The 21,653-nt window shown below is 42.5% G+C and overlaps 1 protein-coding gene across 1 annotated transcript in view; it reads right to left on the bottom strand.

The window, feature by feature from the left end:
* Positions 1-16,550: 16,550 nt before the first annotated feature.
* The window catches only part of ETFBKMT (electron transfer flavoprotein subunit beta lysine methyltransferase), a 29,199-nt gene continuing 24,096 nt past the window's right edge, over positions 16,551-21,653 (bottom strand). Inside the window, exon 3 of the mRNA XM_040345752.1 lies at positions 16,551-17,082. Coding sequence (XP_040201686.1) covers positions 16,739-17,082 — 344 coding nt within the window. The 3' untranslated portion in view covers positions 16,551-16,738. The remainder of the gene's footprint in view (positions 17,083-21,653) is intronic.

The raw sequence follows: 21,653 nt of genomic DNA, 5'->3' as shown, positions 1-21,653 counted from the left end.
ATTTTGCGGACCACTCTATCGCCAAAATTGGGCGCACGTCTATATATAAAACGTGGCTGCTGAGGAATCACTCCACCCAGATGTCTATCTCTGCTGAGGATGTGCCAGTGTTTCTTATATATGGTTTCAATTTCCTTATATTGGATGTGGAAGCCCGTCAGGAAGCTCCACTGGTGTTCATTTGTGGATGGTTCTTCTATTTTCTTCTTAAAACAATCTTCTCTCGGCTTCTCTGCGATCTCTTGAATCATTGACACCAGGTTGATCTCATCATATCCCTTTTGGGCAAATCTCTTCTTCAGTACATTCGCCTGCTCAAAATAATCTGAGTCATCAGTGCAGTTTCGGCGCACTCGGAGAAATTGCCCTTTAGGGATATTCTTTATCCAAGCAGGGTGGTGTCCACTTCTGATCGATAGATAACTGTTTCGATCAGTGCTTTTAAAGTACACCTTTGTTTTCAACCTGTCATTACATCTTTCTATAGTTACATCCAAGAAGTTAACTGAACACGCACTGATCACATATTCCAGTTTAATGTTGTTCACATTGTTGTTCAATACTTCAAGGAAAACTTTGAGATCTGTTTCCGATCCCTGCCAGATCAAAAAGATGTCGTCAATGTATCTCCGATAGAAGATAAGTTGAGATCTTTGATCTCTGAAGATACTTTTGTCCTCCCACTCCGCCATAAACAGGTTGGCGAGGCTAGGGGCATATTTAGCTCCCATAGCCACGCCAACCTGTTGTGAAAAAAAGAAACCATCGAACCAAAAATAATTATGCGACATACAGAAATCGAGGGCTTGACCCAAAAATCTTTTTTGTGTAAACGGGATCTCCTCCCTCTTACTCAATGCCCAATTGAGTGCCAGGGCAGCGTCCTCATGCTGTATTATAGTATATAGTGAGGCGACATCCGCCGTCACAAGGAAGGTTTCAGTACCTGGATTTATTCTTATATCCTCCAGGGATATGAGCAGATCAGCTGTATCCTTTAAGTATGCTTTGGTTTCCCGCACACTTGGCTGGAGGAATTTGTCCAAGTATTCACCCAACCTTGCCGTGACGGACCCAATGCCGTTCACTATTGGACGGGCCGGTGGCATGGTTGCATGTTTGTGTATCTTCGGTAAGGTGTAGATAACCGGAACTCTACACACAGAAGGAGCCAAATATGCTTTCTCTTTAATATTCAGGGCATTGATCTGGAAACCCCATTGTATTAAGGAATCCAGTTGTGTTTTGTATGCTTCTGTAGGGTCAGAATTCAACCTCTTATAGGTGGTTCGATCTTCCAACAGTGTGGACAGTTGCTGATGATAATAGTCTTTGTCCATCACTACTACTCCGCCCCCCTTATCAGCAGGGCGGATAATGATGTTCTTTTTGTCTTCCAGTAGCTTGATACCTTCCCTGATATACTCAGGATTGATATCTTTTTTCTGTGGCAGATCTTCTATATCTTTTAGCACAAGCTGTTTAAAGACTTCAATGTAGTGATTGTTGGAATTTTGGGGGTTGAAGAGCGATTTATTCTTCAACCCACTGTCTATGTTCCTATTGGCTGTAGTGCTCCTCATTGATGCTTCGACTGGGTGGCTCAGAAAATATTTTTTCAAATTTAATGTTCTGATAAATTTGTGGGTATCAATATAGATGTTAAACTTATTCATGGCCTTTCTAGGGGCACATTTTAGGCCTGTATCTAATACGTTGAGTTCTTTTGCACTCAAAGTAACCCGACTTAAATTGTAGATACCAGCTCCTATGTTCTCCTTGCTCTTTTTTTCGGATTGCTTGCGTCTTCCAGCCCTGCACCCCCTTCTTCTCTTTGCAGGTATTCCCCAGCTCTGTTCATCAGATAAGGTGGACCAGTCTTCTCCCCCCCTCTGTTCATTGGTTGTAAATTCCTCTTCGGAGTCCCCCCTCTTCCCCCCCTCCCTCTCTGTCCTAAAAAAGAAGCAGACTGGGGTTGGTGATGATATTGATCAGATGGAGGGTATTGATACCATTGATGGTAATCCTGCTGGGGATAGTAGTGGGATTGATCTGGAACACCATAATGTTGTTGTGGCCGAGGGGACTGGTAATAGCCACTATACTGACCATTCTCCCTATTATGGCGTGGTGGTCCGGGTGATTCATAATATGATTCGGGATGCCCACCCTTAGCACCTTGCGGTAAGTTATTACGTGGGTGGTTTCCTCCCGTATGGTCAGCTTTTTTCAAAGGACCCTTAGGTTTTCCTGAATCCTTCTTTAGAGCAGCAACACTCGTTTTAGACTGCTGTTGTTCTGTTGTGTCATTCACTGGATCTCCTTCAGAGCCTGTATTACTCTGCCATGCGTAGATTTAGCTGTTTTTAAAATCCTCAGAATCTCGGTTGTACTTTTTTACTTTCCTTTTCTGAGTGTCCCTATCTACCTTCTCCAGTTTCTTTTTCATACTATTGTTGAACTCTTTGATCATTTCTGGTTCCTTGATTGGCTCTAATTGTTTTTGTATGATTTTAATTTTTTCATTAATTAGACTTAGTTTAATTTGTTTCCTCTTCAGAACCAGAACCTGTAGTTCTTTCCCGACTTTATTAAAAAAATTAAGCCATTCATCCATATACTTTACATCAGTAAGACCGTCTTGAGGGGTGACTTCCCACCTCAGACTCCTAAAAATTAGACCCTCTTTGTTGTAGTGTTCGAATGTGAAGACATCCCACCAGGCCTTTACCTGTTTCTCTAACAGGTTATCTAATGCCTTCAGGATGCTGGGATAATCTTCCTCACAGTCTGTCATTTCTTGACTGGAGGAAAAAATAGAGTCAGCACTTATTTGTCTGTTGGACAAAAAGTCGATAGCGTCCATGGCTGCACACGGTTAAAAAATAAAGATGATAGTAACAATGGGTGATCTATAGAATACGCCCTGAAAAGTCGCCCACCGTTGCGCCTATGGAGGAGTGGATGATGCCTAGCTGCTGTTTAGAAGATAATAAGTGAACAAAAAGAATGTAAGATGATGAAACTCTCTAAGGAGTGTCAACAAATTAAAACAGCGCTATCAAATAACTGTGCATATTTGACTATATAAAATACATTACTACAACCCATATGTAATGATATACAGTGATAATAAACAAAATATATCCAGTTTAAGAAATAAACACTAAACTGTGACTGTAATAATAAACACCCGTGATTGACTTAAACGTGAAGTGAACGCACTGAAAGTGCAAGAGACAGTCTTTAAAAATAATTTAGAACGTGGCCAAACAAAGCAAAGTTCATGTGTATAAGGATCCTGCGATCTTCAAATTTTTCCAAAAACTTCCACCACACCCGACAGTGCTCAGTGACTCCTCCCCCATCAAATGGACACTCACCGGATAGGTATGCCTCACACTCTCGTGTTTTGGCACAAAAAACCTTATCAGATGTAGTTGTTCCCGTCAATAAAGATGTAATCCAAATATGACATCCAATCAGTTCCACATATATGTCAGAGAGAGAAAAAAGAAGTGCAAATAGTGTGATACCATCAAAGGTTTAATAGCACACCAAAATAAAACTTCAAACAGTGCACTCACAAACAAAATCTTGTAAAACAGCAGAATATCACATCAAGAAACTCCTTCAAACGTCAAAATGGTGAGAAGCGGTCACGGCGGACCCCCCGATCAGCGAGAAAAAGTGAAACCAATTCTCCTACTCACGGTGCCATGGACTTCTGTCAGATGCAGCTGCACATCCACTTAAATAAAAAACTTCAAACGCACTCTGCATCCAAAAACGCAGCACTCACTAGTAAAATTAGACTGTATGGCAATACCCCGACATGTTTCGTTATAAAAACTTATTCATGGGACTAACCACACAGTCATAAATGGTTACCTTATATCTGATGTAGTCAGATCAATCAGCCTATCAGTCCTGGGCGTTTTCCCACTTCCTCCACAACTGTGGGCGGAAGTAAACGATAATCCCAAACTACTGTGGGCAGACAGCATCATCCATCACCACTGGCTGGTGTATGAATCAATCAGCCAGTGCGATAGGCGTGGCGCCAGTCCCCAGATTCCAATAGGTGAGAGAGGATGTTAAGCACATCCCCCAACAGCAGCAGTCTGAGCCAATCACGTGCTGCACAGCGCATCCCGCTCCGCCTACAACGATGGGCGGGCCTAGAGCGCTTATGCAGCCAAAGCTAGGAGGAAGTCAGCGCCTCCTCCATTGGCTGGCTGTCTTACCCAGCAGCCACAGCGGTAAGCCGACCTGATAGGTCGAGCAGACGCTGCTCATGATAGGCTCGCCGCGGGGAATGGCTTCTAACAACACAACAGGGGCAAATCAGCTGTTGTATAGGCAGACGTGGGCGGCGGAAATGAGAGGAAAAAAAGCCGATTTCCGGGTGTCCCCGTGACCACGAATCACATCTACAGCACAATCATTATACTGTGTTTATATTGAATAGCCATACAACAGTTCCTAATTAAGTCATCAGCTGATATATATCAATCATGCGCTGGAGTATATCAACAAATACATATAAAAACATTTGTCACTGGATGAAGGCAATAGTCAGTTAAAATAAATTAATAACATTTTGCATTAGTGCATATTAGTATCAAACGCTAATTGCAAATTCATATAAATGATTAAATATATATAATTAAAATATATCTAAAATATGTAAGAAATGCATTAAAAATGAAACTCGATAAAATCAATCTAAAACTGGAACTAAATACAATGCTATGGGAGCTAAATATGCCCCTAGCCTCGCCAACCTGTTTATGGCGGAGTGGGAGGACAAAAGTACCTTCAGAGATCAAAGATCTCAACTTATCTTCTTTTGGGAGATACATTGACGACATCTTTTTGATCTGGCAGGGATCGGAAACAGATCTCAAAGTTTTCCTTGAAGTATTGAACAACAATGTGAACAACATTAAACTGGAATATGTGATCAGTGCGTGTTCAGTTAACTTCTTGGATGTAACTATAGAAAGATGTAATGACAGGTTGAAAACAAAGGTGTACTTTAAAAGCACTGATCGAAACAGTTATCTATCGATCAGAAGTGGACACCACCCTGCTTGGATAAAGAATATCCCTAAAGGGCAATTTCTCCGAGTGCGCCGAAACTGCACTGATGACTCAGATTATTTTGAGCAGGCGAATGTACTGAAGAAGAGATTTGCCCAAAAGGGATATGATGAGATCAACCTGGTGTCAATGATTCAAGAGATCGCAGAGAAGCCGAGAGAAGATTGTTTTAGAAGAAAGAATTCAGTACATGCAACTCGGCATATGTTGTATATTTGCTATGGTGCCCATGCGGGTTATTATATGTTGGGAGGACTAAAAGACTTCTAAGAATCCGCATATCAGAACACCTAGCAAATATTAAAAAAGGCTTTGAGGAACATAGCGTTTCCATGCATTTTAAAAAGGTACATAACCAGGACCCCACGCTTGCTCAATTTTGTGGCATAGATGTGGTTTACCCATCTTGGAGGGGGTCACACAGAGTACGTGACCTTTCACAGCGCGAAACTCACTGGATATTCTTGCTAAAATGTCTTTTTCCGCGGGGGTTGAATATAGAGGTAGACTTGAATTGCTTCATCAATAATTCTTAGACATTTATCATACCCACACCTTTCCCTCCGTGGGTTTAGTATTACCCTTTCTGGCATCTTTTCAGTATATGTACTCTTTTATTCATTTATCTGATATTTTGCTATTAATTAATCCCTTCTCCAGTGGTGGTGTTATCGGTGACCATTTGCGATCAGCTCAGCGATCACTAATTCACCACTTGTATTTAGTTCCAGTTTTAGATTGATTTTATCGAGTTTCATTTTTAATGCATTTCTTACATATTTTAGATATATTTTAATTATATATATTTAATCATTTATATGAATTTGCAATTAGCGTTTGATACTAATATGCACTAATGCAAAATGTTATTAATTTATTTTAACTGACTATTGCCTTCATCCAGTGACAAATGTTTTTATATGTATTTGTTGATATACTCCAGCGCATGATTGATATATATCAGCTGATGACTTAATTAGGAACTGTTGTATGGCTATTCAATATAAACACAGTATAATGATTGTGCTGTAGATGTGATTCGTGGTCACGGGGACACCCGGAAATCGGCTTTTTTTCCTCTCATTTCCGCCGCCCACGTCTGCCTATACAACAGCTGATTTGCCCCTGTTGTGTTGTTAGAAGCCATTCCCCGCGGCGAGCCTATCATGAGCAGCGTCTGCTCGACCTATCAGGTCGGCTTACCGCTGTGGCTGCTGGGTAAGACAGCCAGCCAATGGAGGAGGCGCTGACTTCCTCCTAGCTTTGGCTGCATAAGCGCTCTAGGCCCGCCCATCGTTGTAGGCGGAGCGGGATGCGCTGTGCAGCACGTGATTGGCTCAGACTGCTGCTGTTGGGGGATGTGATTAACATCCTCTCTCACCTATTGGAATCTGGGGACTGGCGCCACGCCTATCGCACTGGCTGATTGATTCATACACCAGCCAGTGGTGATGGATGATGCTGTCTGCCCACAGTAGTTTGGGATTATCGTTTACTTCCGCCCACAGTTGTGGAGGAAGTGGGAAAACGCCCAGGACTGATAGGCTGATTGATCTGACTACATCAGATATAAGGTAACCATTTATGACTGTGTGGTTAGTCCCATGAATAAGTTTTTATAACGAAACATGTCGGGGTATTGCCATACAGTCTAATTTTACTAGTGAGTGCTGCGTTTTTGGATGCAGAGTGCGTTTGAAGTTTTTTATTTAAGTGGATGTGCAGCTGCATCTGACAGAAGTCCATGGCACCGTGAGTAGGAGAATTGGTTTCACTTTTTCTCGCTGATCGGGGGTCCGCCGTCACCGCTTCTCACCATTTTGACGTTTGAAGGAGTTTCTTGATGTGATATTCTGCTGTTTTACAAGATTTTGTTTGTGAGTGCACTGTTTGAAGTTTTATTTTGGTGTGCTATTAAACCTTTGATGGTATCACACTATTTGCACTTCTTTTTTCTCTCTCTGACATATATGTGGAACTGATTGGATGTCATATTTGGATTACATTTTTATTGACGGGAACAACTACATCTGATAAGGTTTTTTGTGCCAAAACACGAGAGTGTGAGGCATACCTATCCGGTGAGTGTCCATTTGATGGGGGAGGAGTCACTGAGCACTGTCGGGTGTGGTGGAAGTTTTTGGAAAAATTTGAAGATCGCAGGATCCTTATACACATGAACTTTGCTTTGTTTGGCCACGTTCTAAATTATTTTTAAAGACTGTCTCTTGCACTTTCAGTGCGTTCACTTCACGTTTAAGTCAATCACGGGTGTTTATTATTACAGTCACAGTTTAGTGTTTATTTCTTAAACTGGATATATTTTGTTTATTATCACTGTATATCATTACATATGGGTTGTAGTAATGTATTTTATATAGTCAAATATGCACAGTTATTTGATAGCGCTGTTTTAATTTGTTGACACTCCTTAGAGAGTTTCATCATCTTACATTCTTTTTGTTCACTAGTACATGCATTGATTTTTGGGGAATTTCTGTGGATTCAGTCGCTACTCGCTATGGAATTCAGATTGCCTGATGAAAAGCTCTACAGGTTAAAACTTACTTACAAGTAAAGTGACTTTAAAAGAAATGCAATTGCTATTGGGCCAATTGGCTTTTGCGTCAACAGTATTACCAATGGGCAGGGTTTTTTCCAGGCGATTGTATTCCTCCATTGCTGGTTTAAAAAATCCCTATGCACACATAAGAGTGTCATCAGATGTCAAACAAGATTTGATGGTCTGGTTAAAATTTTTGGAACACTTTAATGGCAGGACACTGTGGCAGGAGGATTTTATTCTTGACAGTGATTTTGAATTATTCACCGATGCAGCAGGTTCGGTTGGGTTTGGCACTGTCTGGGGTAATCGTTGGTGTGCAGCGTCTTGGCCTCTCAGGTGGATCAACAATGGTTTCTGCAAGAATATTGTTCTACTGGAACTATTCCCTGTAATAGTTTCTTCAGAAATTTGGGACCATTTCTTTGCCAACAGAAGATTATTGGTAAGTACAGACAACAAAGGGGTGGCTTTTGCTGTCAATTGCCTCTCTTCTAAATCCCCTGCGGTGGTTGCATTCTTAGGACATTTGGTTTTTCTCTGTCTAAAATGGAATGTTTGGGTAAAGGCAAAGTACATTCCTGGGAGGAGTAATGTGATTGCTGATGCTCTCTCTCGCCTACAGATGGACCAATTTTTCAAGCTATGCCCTTCCCATTTATGGGATCTGATTTGATTTAAAGGAACATTCAGAATTCAGTGGCCCCAGCGACATGGAAGAATTACACGTCTTCGTGGCTTTTATGGTCAGTTTTCTTAGGGTCACTAAGGATGTCGGTGGCGGATCATTCAGAGCATTTGGTGCTTCTGTTTCTCCAGTCCTTGCTTCAGAAAGACTACTTTTGGTCCTCAGTGAGTAAAATTTTGTCAGGAGTTTCTTTTTTCTAACGCCTTTATGGCCTTCCTGCGTGCCACAGTTTTTTTCACGGTACGTCAAGTTTTGAAGAGGTACGAGAAAGGTATCGTACAGAAGGACAATAGGTCGGTCATTACCCCTGCCATATTGTCAGTAGGGATAAGCCGAACACCACCCTGCTCGGTTCGCACCAGAACCTTCGAACGGACCGACCGTTCGCACGAACATTTTGAACCCCATTGACGTCTATGGGACTCAAACTTTTTGAATTCAAAAGTGCTCATTGTAAAGCCTAATATGCAAGTTATTGTCGTAAAACGTCTTTGAGAATCCGGGTCTTGCCCCAGGGAACATGTATCAATGGAAAAAAGTTTTAAAAACTGTATTTTTTTCTGGTGATTTTAATGATGCTTAAAGGGTCACTAAAGAAAAACATTTTTTTAGCTGAAATGACTGTTTACAGGGTATAGAGACATAATAGTTAACTGATTCCTTTTAAAAATAATTAAAAATAGATAAAAATCAATAATATAATGTGCCTGCAGTTTAGTTTCGTTTTTGCTGTTGTTTCCTGGTTCTCTGATGTACAGAGAGCCAATAGAGGGCAGTGAGCCAATAGAGGGCAGTGATACTTTGTCTAAAACTCCTTAGCACCAATCCAGTTTCGTTTTACACATAGTAATCACACCTCCTTGATTAGTCACCACAGTGAGAAATCTCCCAGTACTGTGGTGATCAGGAAACAGACAACCAGGAAGTGTCCAGAACAGAGAGGATTTACAGCAACATCAAAGCAAAAACGAACAATGAGGACATGAAACCAGGACTGCAGTAAGGTAAAGGAAGCTATTTAGCTAAAAAAAAAATCCTTTAGTGACCCTTTAAATTAAGAAAAAAAAATACTTTAAATATTGTACCTGCTGGGTGTCTATAGTATGCCTGTGAAAACGTCTTTGAGAACCCGGGACTTGCCCCAGGGAACATGTATCAATGGAAAAAAGGTTTTTAAAAGGGTTGTTTTTTCTGGAGCAGTGATTTTAATGATACTTAAATAAAAAAAAAAAATGAAAAATTCCTTTAAATATTGTACCTGCTGGGTGTCTATAGTATGCCTGTGAAGTGGCACGTGTTTAGAACTGTCCCTGCACAAAATGAGATTACTATAAGAAAAAAGTAACTTAAAACTGCTTGCGGCTTTAATGTAATGTCTGGTCCCTGCAATATGGATGAAAATCATTGAGAAAAATAGCACAGACAGTACACACACCACGTAGCTTTAGGTGCACACTGCAGAGGACACGGGAAGTACACACTACGTAGCTTTAGGTGCAATCTGCAGAGGACACGGGCAGTACACACACTACGTAGCTTTAGGTGCAAACTGCAGAGGACAAAGGGCAGTACACACACTACAGTGTATAAATATATATACAACACCTGGGATGCATATATATCCTCTACACACTGTAACTTTAACTGACTAGCCTGCCTGCCTGCCTGCTCTATCTACCTGCAAAAAATGACACTCTCTCTGTCTCTCTCTGTTCTCTCTTAACCACCGAAACACACTACACAAGGCCGACCTGCAGGCAGCCTTTTATAGTGTGGGGCGTGTACTAAACCCCCTGAGCCATAATTGGCCAAAGCCACCCTGGCTTTGGACAATTATGGCTCTCCATTTTTTGCAAGCTGTGATTGGCCAAGCATGCGGGTCATAGTGCATGCTTGGCCAATCATCAGCCAGCAATGCACTGCGATGCCGCAGTGAATTATGGGCTGTGAAACGTAACTCGAATTTGGTGCGAACGGCCCAAAACGTTCGTAATTCGGCGAACGATCGAGCATACGATGTTTGAGTCGAACATGAGTTCGACTCGAATACGAAGCTCATCTCTAATTGTCAGACATTTGTAGGTCAACTTTATTGGTATGCTCTTCTGATTATGAGTCTATTGTTTTCAGATCAGTATTTTCCTTGGCATTTTTTGGAGCATTCAGAATTTCAGAACTTCTCCGTTTCAAAGTCTGGCGGGGGGGGGGGGGTTATTGTCCAATGTGAAAGTGCTCAAAGAGGGACTTCGTCTTTTTCTGAGAGTTAGTAAAACAGACCTCTAACGAGACCCTTGCTCGCTCGCTCGCTTCCGCTCTCCCGTCACTCCTCTGCTACTATTGAGTCAGTTTGCAGATCGCAACGTCTGATGGTTCGGTCATCCAAGGCTCCGGGATCCGAACTACAGCTATGTGCCGTTCGGGATCCATTAGAACAAACACCAGGCAGGCTGTATGTAAGTTCAAACAGGAAGACCTTTATTGGAAGTACACAACACACTTTTAAACAGAATTTGGAACATCCCGCCCCCAACAATCGCTTTCCTATTGGTCAGTTGTAAAGTACATGTAGTCCTCCTTCAGGTCCTCCTTAGCCATGCAAATGAGGACTTGAAAATGAGTCAGCAGGGATTGGTCCGGTAGCTTGAATGGAGGGACTGTTATGTGTAATGAGACAGAAGCCCCAGGGGGCAATCAATGTACACAATAGCCAGAAGCAGAACATCAGAGCCGTCTGGAGCTTTAAGACAGGGAAGAAGACCCCCCACTGTGTAACAGCTTTCAGGGAGGAACACTTCTGTATTCCAAGGTCCATGCCAAGACCCATTAGGTTTGGGGACATGGATTAGCTTAAGTAGCTGTAAAGATTCATCTGTTTGCCCTGTTACGGCGCTCAGATGTTACCTTAATATTCGTTCTGATGCATCTCAGTTATTGTTTATTCAAAGAAGTGCCTCAGGCAGCTTCATTTGAGACACTTAAAATTAACAACACATTATTTTCGAATTGGAGCGGCTACTGAAGCCACTAGGATTGGGCTGGAAGAGAGTACTATTAAAAAGATTGGAAGATGGAAGTCAAATTCGTATAAACTATACATTCGCCCCTATTAATTGTTGTTTTATTTTCAGGTTCTCACTGCACTGTGTGGATTATAGGCCACTCTTGTTTTTTAGGCAAAAAAGCGAGCAAGAAATCGAATCTATTCGGAGAATTTGGGCCTGGACCCTTCAGCCTTTCGTGTGTATTGGTATGGTCGAAGGGGTATGGTGTGGAAGGATTTAATTTTTGAGTTGGGTAGATTATATGCTATACATATTGCTCCAGATATTTTGATTTTGCACATTGGGGGCAACGATATTGGGAAAATGAAAACATTGGATTTAATCTCTAAAATTAAAGACACATTCAGATTTTTGAAGAGTACCTCGCCAGATACAGTGTTGTTTTTTTCTGAAGTGATTCCACACTTACGGTGGTTTGAATCTATGATTTACAAACCGCTTGAGAAGGTTCGTAAGCGGCTGAACAGGGCTTTGGAGAAATTTCTTGCCCCAGGTGTGGGCATGTCATTTCACCATATGGAACTAGAAGGTGGGGTGCAGGGTTTATATAGGCACAACGGTATACACTTATCAGACATTTAGATATATTTAATGCAAACCTGCAAACATGCATAGAGGCGGCCGCGGCTTGGGGTAGGGGACAGGAGGGTTGATTTGAGCCCCTCCTGTCGTCTGGGAGATTTAAGGTAAAGTTAAGTTCTAATGCTGTTTCAGCTCGAGTCTAAGTGGCTGGGTTGAAGATTTGGTTATTAAGTTAATATTTGGTGGTGTTTTCGTTATAAGATAAAGTTGATGGTATATTGATATTTAAAAAAAAAAAAAAAAAACAATCGAGAGATAATATACACTGATCTAAAAATTAAAGGAACACTTTTTTTTGTATAATCTTTTATTTATATAGAACAAATAACATATTGTATCAAACATTCTAGTGTAGCAGGTGCTATAAACATAAAGGGCCCTTTCACACGGGCGGAAGAACGGTCCGTTTTTTACAAGTCCGTTTACGGACTCACAATGCATCCCTATGGGATTGTGGATGTTAGCGGATGAGCATCCGCTAACGTCCGTAAAGATCCGCCTCCGCAAAGATCCGCTTTTTCAGACGGAAGAAAACCCTATTTTTCTTCCGTCTGGCGGAACGGATCGGATGAATACGGACACACGGTCCGTATTCATCCGATTCCCCATAGGGGAGAGTAGAGGAAAGACAGGGCAGTCTCTGCACAGTGTGCGGGGACCGCCCTGTCCGCCAACAGCTCAGCGGGGATTTACAGATGATCCCCGCTGAGCAGACGGACACACACGGGGCGGATCAATACGGATCCGCTCCGTGTGAAAGAGCACAAAAAGACATGTATAATGGATAAAACAGAGTGATAGACATAGCAATACATTAAGGAACAAGAGTTGTAAACCGGAGAAACCATAGGGCCTGCCCCATGAAGAAACAAGTAAAAAAATGTATCCTAACATAACATAACATAAAGAACCCAAAAGCTAGAACTAGGAAAGTCAATACTGATCAAGATGCTGAGGTAACTACAGAATAGCCCAGTGGCACAGACATCGAAGGGGGGTGTAAACAACTTCCAACAAACACCCCTAGTAATCACCCACACCGAGGCCACCCTGAGGCAGAATATTGTCACCAGTGGGGAATAACAGTGCCAACCTCCGGAGAGGTGGCCTCCCCAACAGTGGCAAAAACACTAGAACTGCAAGTCAGGTCAGGTTATTGACAGATAGGGCTTGAGCCCCAATTTTAGTAACCATAAAAATTAAGATATTGTTCCAAGAATAGCAAGGAGAACAAGAAAAGAAAGGAGATAAAGAAAAAGGAGATATAAGAACATACCTTGAGTCCCGCACTGAGTATCCTCGCCCACACCAAGCCCATCCCTCTGCTGTCAAAAAATAAATAAAGGATGCCTGGGAAAAGAAAGATTCCCCACCAATACCCAGAGTACACCCCCTTCCACTACTAAAGGAACACTTTTCAGTCAGAGTATGGCATCAAGTCAATTAAACTCCTGGGATATTGATCTGGTCAGTTGACTGCTGTGCTCTGATAAAGAGGTCCTTGTCACCTCGAAATGCGTCAGCCGGCAGTGACACACCTCTATCCCCCCTATTCTGGAGTGTGATTCGAGGGGTATCTACCACATCTTTGTTGACAAGCCTGTCATGTCATTTCGCTTGTGAGTAGTTTTCAATTACCATTTTATTTCATTAAAACTGTCAACGGTAACACACTAGGCTGGTGCACCTTTCTTTCTTTTGTTGTTTTCTACTAGGACATTCCCCGTCCATGAAGGGCAGCAAGGCCATTGTTACTGTTTTTGACATTTTTGTCACTGTTGGTGTGTTCCATGTGGAATATTGAATAACTGTTGGACAATCCACTTGTGCGCAGGAGTTTTGTCTTTTCAGTTAAAGCGGAGCTCCACCCTAAAGTGGAACTCCCGCTGATCGCAACCCTCCCCCCTCCGGTGTCACATTTGACACCTTTCAGGGGGAGGGGGGTGCAGATACCTGTCTAAAGACAGGTATTTTCACCCACTTCCGGCCACAGTCTGCGGGAAGACTGCGGGCAGGACGTTACCTCCCGTCCTCCCCCCGTTGTGCTCTGGGAACACTCGGCTCCCAGTACACAGCGGGAGCCAATCAGGCGCAGCGCAACTCGCGCATGCGCCGTAGGGAACCGGGCAGTGAAGCCGGAGCGCTTCACTTCCTGGTTCCCTCACCGAGGATGGCAGGGGGGCAGCAGAGTGACGAGCGATCGCTCGTCCTCTGCTGCGGACGGCGCTGGACTCCAGGACAGGTAAGTGTGCCGATATTAAAAGTCAGCAGCTGCAGTATTTGTAGCTGCTGACTTTTAATATTTATTTTTTCAGCGGACATCCTCTTTAAGTAGAAGAGGGGTTTGTTAATCGGTTTCAGCTGCTTTTGCGTTAATGAAATTAACAACAGGTGCACTAGATGGGCAACATTAAGAAAACTTCCAAAACAGAAATGGTTTTACAGGTGGAGGCCTTTTCTGATTGTTTTTCACGTGTTTTGCATTTGGCAAGGGTCAGTGTCACTACTGGTACCACGAGGCGATACCTGGACCTTATAGAGGTTGCACAGGCAGTCCAACTCCTCTAGGATGGCACATCAATATGTGTCATTGCCAGAAGGTTTGCTTTATCTCCCAGCACAGTCTCAAGAGAACGGAGGAGATTAACCCATCCATAACCCATCAGCAGGACCAGTATCTGCTCCTTTATGCAAGGAGGAACAGGATAAGTACTGCCAGAGCCCTACAAAATGTCATCCAGTGGCCTGGTGTTCATCTCTTTGACCAAACAATCAGAAACAGACATCATGAGGGTGGCCCGAGGGCCTGATGTCCTCTACTGGGCCCTGTGCTCACTGCCCAGTACCACGGAACTCGATTGGCATTTGCCATTGAACATCAGAATTGGCAGATCCGCCACTGGCACCTTGTGTTTTTCACAGAAGGTTCACCCTGAGCACATGTGACAAACATGAAAGGGTCTGAAGAAGCCGTGGAGAATGTTAAGCTGCCTGTAACATCGTTCAGCATGACCGATTTGGCGGTGGGTCAGTGATGGTCTGGGGAGGCATATCCATTGAGGGATGCACAGACCTCTACAGGCTATTCAACTGCAACCTAACTGTCTTTAGACGGGTTGAAATCTTTGGACCCATTGTCAGACCCTACGCTTTGGGTGGGATAAAACCTAAAGGAAAACTTCACTTTTATAAAAAAAAATGATTGCTAAATAAATTGTGGGTAGGGCAATGGACCTACATTTCCTGTTTCATTTTGAGGGCTGCTCTGTTAAATGGGGAATTCTGACAGAAGGAGAAGAGTGCCAAAAAAATCAAATATAAATCCATAAATAGTTTATTTCCCACAGCAAGAAGAAAAAATTATATATATATATATATATATATATATATATATATATATATATATATATATATATATATATATATATATATATATATATATATATATATATATATATATATATATATATATATAACCAAACACATTTGGGGGGGTCACAAATCCCCCTTTATCAGTGCTTGTGTGTTGGCAGTGTTTTATAGTATGGAACAAAAATTTGGGAAAATAAACATTAAAGTGTTACTAAACCCACAACAGTAAAATCACTCTGTATACACAGTAAAGCATGCTTGTTATACTCACTGTGGAAGGGGTTAATCCTCTGCATTGTGTAAAAAGACTGTTCGATCCTGTGTTCTCTGAGCCTCTCCTTCTTCCACTGTCCCCAATCCATCTCCTGATAAGACAGAGCCGATGGAGTCACTCTGCACATGCTCAGTTTGGTGCGTATTGCGAGGGAGTTTTTTTTTCTTGGGTGGGTGCATGTGATTGGCACAGGGCCAATCCGCATTGTCCAGACAGAAATTCAGGGGTCCTGCAGCCTCATAGGAAAGTTGGAGTAGAATGAAAACTCTTCCTACAAGCATTAACCGGCCACTGATGGAAGTCACAAGCTATATACTGCTAATGAGAAAGGGTATTTAGCAGTTTATATTTATTAAAATCAGTTCTGTGTACTGTGGGAGACCAGATATGGTGAATGAAGTGTCCTGGGTTTAGTAACACTTTAATAATAACACAGGTTGCCTGTCTGACATTTTAAAAATGATGTAGCCTACAGCTTTACTACACATGCCATTTGATGTTATGAAACATGACCTTTCACTTCCAATCTGTAGTCAGCTATTACATGCTTTAGCAGGACAGGAAACGTTTTCTTTCTTGCAGCAATAAGCAATTTTCCATGACCATGCTTCACACTATTGTTCCTCAGCTACTGGAGGTTAGACATTTGTAGCTTGTGCCTTTGTTGCAAATTTTCTGATCGTGGATTATTAATTTCTAAAATAAGTTTTTGCACAAACTTAAAAAAAAAAGCTGTAAAAAGACCAAACACACACACAACTTTTTTCTTACAGACTACACTACAGTCTACAGACATAATAAACGCAGAAAGACCAAAACTGTGGCATGGTGAGGTTTAAAAAACAAAAAGATTTCACAAAAGGAAAATAGTTCAACACTAATCGTATCAAAAAATTAGAAACGTTAGCTTGCATACTTCTTTTATTACAAGAGGAAGAAAATCCTGCTGTGATCCAGAGTCGCTTAGATGGAAAAAAATAGGGCATTAAGGCACCTAAGTCACTTCTGCAGTACGAGGAATGGCTGTCCTGCCTTTCCTTCTCCAAAAGTGTCTGTAGACCTGCTCCGTCCTATTTTGTAAATGAAGACGATCAGGGTTGATACTTCCAAACGGCAGTGCAAGTCAGTCCATAATTTTCTTGCTTGCTAGATTCTGGTAAGGGATATTCTGCCAATTTCTGCAGCTGTTTCTGTATTGGGTGATCAATAAAATGTCCCCTTCCAGGGTCCCCAATGAGAACGGTAGTCCCATGCTGGTCCATACAACGTCTGAGCCACTGGTGAAGGTCATCAGCCAACTGCTCATCATAAAACATGTCACCGAGGACGATCAGATTCCACAGACGTGTGTCCACGCCGATCATATTCTCTGAGAGGAAGGGTAGAGGCTGCAGGCCGTTCAGTTGGCAGTTAAGTGTAAGCGCAGCACTTGCGACTGGAGAAAGCAGAGAAAATCCCAATAAGAAACGCACTAAACAGCCAATTATCTGGCCCAATTTAACATTTGAAGTTCAGATGACGATCTAGCAATATACGTACAGTATATAAAGCCAACTTTTTTGGGGGGATAGCAGAAATGGGTTAAGCTCCCTGTCATATTTTTTGCTTCACACTGGGGAGGTTTACATTTGCTTTCTGTTCCATCATACTTGACGTGATTGTAGCCGTATTGGTGCAATTATGACAGAGAAAATTGAGTACTGTCCGTGATACTTTTTTTTATTTGCACTAACATACAATTTTTCAGGACAAGCTTTCAGGGTGTTTGCCCTTCTTCAAGGTCCAAGCAGTACTGATTCACAAATTTGTTGGCAGAATGTTAAAACAAAACAAGAAAAAAAAAATCTCAGGGAAAGGAATAAACAAAAGAAAGAAAGAAAAACAAACACATACAAATCAATGGTAATAAAGATAGCAGCAGAGTTAGTGAGATAAGACAGAGGGAGAGCTATAGACTTGAGGGATGCTAGTCACAGAGGGGGGCCACAAACAAAAGTTTTAGCTTCAAATACACTTTAAAGCGGTGGTTCCCCTAAAAATAAACTTTTAACATTGCTTTTCCCAAATTAATTACGATTAGAATCGGCTGGTTTTATTAAAAAAAAAACGTCCGTACATACCGTTTGCTATATTCGTTCCCACCGCCACTTCCGGGTACGATGCTGGTGGTGGCCGTTCCTAATTGATGGACAGGCATCCGACCGACGCATACATTGCGTCACGAAATGCCGAAAGAAGCCGAACGTCGGTGCGGCTCTATACGGCGCATGCGCACCGACGTTCGGCTTCTTTCGGCATTTCGTGACGCGATGTATGTGTCGGTCGGATGCCTGTCCATCAATTAGGAACGCCCACCGCCAGCATCGTACCCAGAAGTGCCGGTGGGAACGAATATAGCAAACGGTATGTACGGACGTTTTTTTTTTAATAAAACCAGCCGATTCTAATCGTAATTAATGTGGGAAAAGCAATGTTAAAAGTTTATTTTTAGGGGAACCACCGCTTTAAGGAAGGGGGAGGAAACTAAAAAAAGATTTACCTGGGCATCATGTAGGAAATCAAAGATTCCTGGCGGGAGGGGGGGTCACAATAGTGTCTTCTGCCCCACTTCAAATCACTCCCCCCCACCACAGTAGTATTCTCTTTCATCCCCTCCCCCACAGCGGTGTCCTTTGTCTTCTTTCACATCATCCCCCCCTAGTAATATACTATGCCCCCCCACTGTATTGTCCTCTGCCCCCCCCCTCCCCACACACACATGGTAGTGTCTGATCCCCCCAACAGGATTGTCTTGTTCCCCCCCAAAGCAGTATCCTCTGCCCCCCTCCCGGCATTGTAGTACCTTCTGCCCCCCAGTAGTGTTCTCTGCCCCCCTCTGTAGTACCCTCCCCCATGGCAGTTTCCTCTGCAACCCCCCCCCCCCTCCAGTAGTGTCTTCTCCTCTGTCCTCTGCCCCCCTGCACTATCCTCTGTTTCTTCTTCCCCTGTAGTGTCCTCTGCTCCTCTACAGCTGTTTCCCTGTCGCTCCCAACACACAGCTGTAGGTAGTTCTCTCCTACTTTACAGCATCTGTATATCACAGAGGAGTTGAGGGGCTGCACGGTGCTGAATGGATGGCATGACCAGGAGCTGCTTTAGTTAACTTTTTATGTTAACAAGTTGATGCTTGGTTGCTAGGACTGCCTAGCAACCAATCATCTGCTAGTTAACTTGCAAAGTTAACTAAAGCAGCTCTCAGTCCTGCTCTCCATCCAGCATGGCTTTGCCTCTCATTCCTCTATGCTAGTGAAGGGAGAGCAACACCGGCAGAGCCTATGGGAAGCATTGGCATTAATACGGGCAACTAGAAAGGTAAGCAATATTTGTACAAATTATTTTTAGATATTTTGTGTGACTAAGAACACATAACGAAGATACTGTATAGTGGAGGATCCTCTAATTCCACTGCAGATGTGGAAATGCACTTTAAAGTTGTGTAAAGTAATACTTTTGTATTTTGTTCACATCTGGAAAGCTGTAATGTAATCCATTTCAGAAGCTTTGGGCCATATGTTGCTTTACACAAAGGGCTATTCATCATTGGATCCCTTGGGCATCGTCCCCTAACTCATGACCACCATCCCATTGGAGGATGGGCTTCTCTTTATCTGTGTTTCTTTGTGTTCAGAGTAACTTCAATTTTGCGGAAAAATATCCCCCCAGGGTGATCTATGTACATTGCAAGGATTTTAACAAACTTTGTTGCAGATTCCTACCTTTTGTTATTCTGAAGAAATAGCTGTTTGTTTGTCTGTGTCCATGTGAAAAATGAATCTAATTGGAGTGTTTTTTTAATTATCAATCAGCTGCACCTGCAGAATCCTAATGAGGAAAATAGCAGGGTCTGCGTCCCCCTATATGTGATTTCCCTTTGTGAGTATCTCACCAAAAAATAATTTTTTGTTGCAGGGGATGCCCAAAATCTCACATGTATTTTAGTGCACTCCTGGGAAAATCAGTAAGCCAATTACACAAGCAGGAAATTACATATCTGGAAGGGGTATGCTGTACACCCTCTGTGTACAGAACGTCTCCAGTCTGCCATATTGCATTTTACAGAAAATGACAGCGCTGCAGATAGAAAAGGAGAGGTAATTTTTACTATTTACAATATGACTTGTGTGGCAATTATATATGCTATATACATTTTTTTTTAATTTGCCTTTTTTTCCCCCCATGAGAGTGGAATTACCCTTTAAAACTTCAATAGGCGGAGAAAGTTTCCTACAAACAAGAAATGCACATTAGCCACACAAGCTGCACACACTATATGCAAATCCCCACATACTTTTAGATACAAATTTAGGAATAAAAACAATTTTATATTCAGCATTTATACTATGACTTTATTTTTTCATTTATACTTGTGTGAGAAAAATGTTGGATCGATTAATTTCCTGGGTGACACTTGTTGCAAGCTAACTAGACTTGGAAAATTAAAGCTGGACTTCAGAAAATCAGGTAAATATACTGATAAAATACATAGGGATCTGCTTTCATTTCTGTCAGCCCTGTTCTGACATTTACACAGCTCTGCTAAACATCACAGTCCTACCCGGCAGGAGACTTGATCTTTGAATTCTGCAGTGTGACTTTCACTTACTGGTCCCCTTCCCACCCTCACCCTGTTACTGGACAATATAAGGGGAACAAGCTGATGAAAATATCTTTCTCTCACTCTTCTCTCCCCCCAGAGGACAAGGATAACTTACCACAAATTTGTGGTCGTGTTGAATTGTAAGTCTATTAACTTGCTGCACATTTTCCCTTACAAGTTGTACATTCGCAGAGCACTTGAAGCACAAGTTCTACAAACTTGCATGGCAAGTCTCCACCAAGAGCAAAGTTGCAGTGGTGAGTCTACAGCAAGAGTTCTGCAAGTCTACAGTATGAAAATTCAGCCACAGTGACCCCTGTGGTGGGAGGAATATTGCACAACATAACTGAACCAGGACAAGCAGCAGACTTGCAGGATGTTTACAAAGAAGTTGATCTGGAGTCATGCAAGGCGGCCTTGCTGTAAATGTGCAACAAACTTGTGAAGTCTGGCAAGTCTAGCAATAGCTTAGCAAGTCATTTTCAAACGTGCAGCTCAATTTCTTGGGGGTCCTGGTACTTAGTGGGGGGTCCAGGTGCTTGGTGGGGATATGGGGGGGGGTCTTAGTGCTTAGAGGGGGGAGATGGGGTCTTGGTGCTTAGTGGGGGGAGATGGGGGGGCACTGCCAGTCAATGGGGTAGAGGGCACTGGTGCTTCTTACCTGGCTGTTTGATCCATATGGAATCCTGTGTAAAAGAATAATCCCCCTCTCACTTTTCTTCTAGGCCGATTTCTCTCATATGAAGGGATGCCGGGTGTGCCAGTGCAGTGATAGCGCACTTCTGTGCCGGTGTTCCGTCAGATATGGCAACCCGTCAGAATTGGTAACGGAAGTGACGTTCCATCGCCGCCATCTTGCTACACCCTGCATTCCTCCATAGTAACGATAAACCGAGAAGGGGGCAAGCGGACATCTTGTAAAACCCACTGTAGTTTTGCATTTTGCAGTTATTTTTAACAGGAAACAGAGCATATAAGGTGACATACAGGATTTGGAAATCCATCGGACTGTTTACATGTTGAATTATAAAAGCAGCGGTGTTCTGTCACACTAGCAAACCTGTGAGATCAGCAGGTGTGCCACTGCTTTTAAAATTCAACATCTAAACAGTCTGTCCGATTTCTAAATACTGTATTTGACCTTATAAGCTCAGTTTACTGTTAAAAATAACTGTGAAATGCAAAACTCCGGTGGGTGTAACAAGATGTTCGATTGGCCCCTTCTCTGTGTATCATTACTACGGAGGAGTGTGGGGTGTAGCAAGATGGCGGCGATGAAACGTCACTTCCGTTACTAATTCTGACGGAACACTGGGCTCTGACTGATGACTCATCTATTGCAGAGCCTGGCAGAGGGAGCCAGTGATGGA

This window comes from Rana temporaria, chromosome 3, assembly GCF_905171775.1.
Source record: "Rana temporaria chromosome 3, aRanTem1.1, whole genome shotgun sequence".
In the NCBI taxonomy this organism is placed as follows: domain Eukaryota; kingdom Metazoa; phylum Chordata; class Amphibia; order Anura; family Ranidae; genus Rana; species Rana temporaria.
The sequence above is the reverse complement of the archived record's forward strand: the minus strand, read 5'-3'. Positions and strand labels throughout refer to the sequence as shown.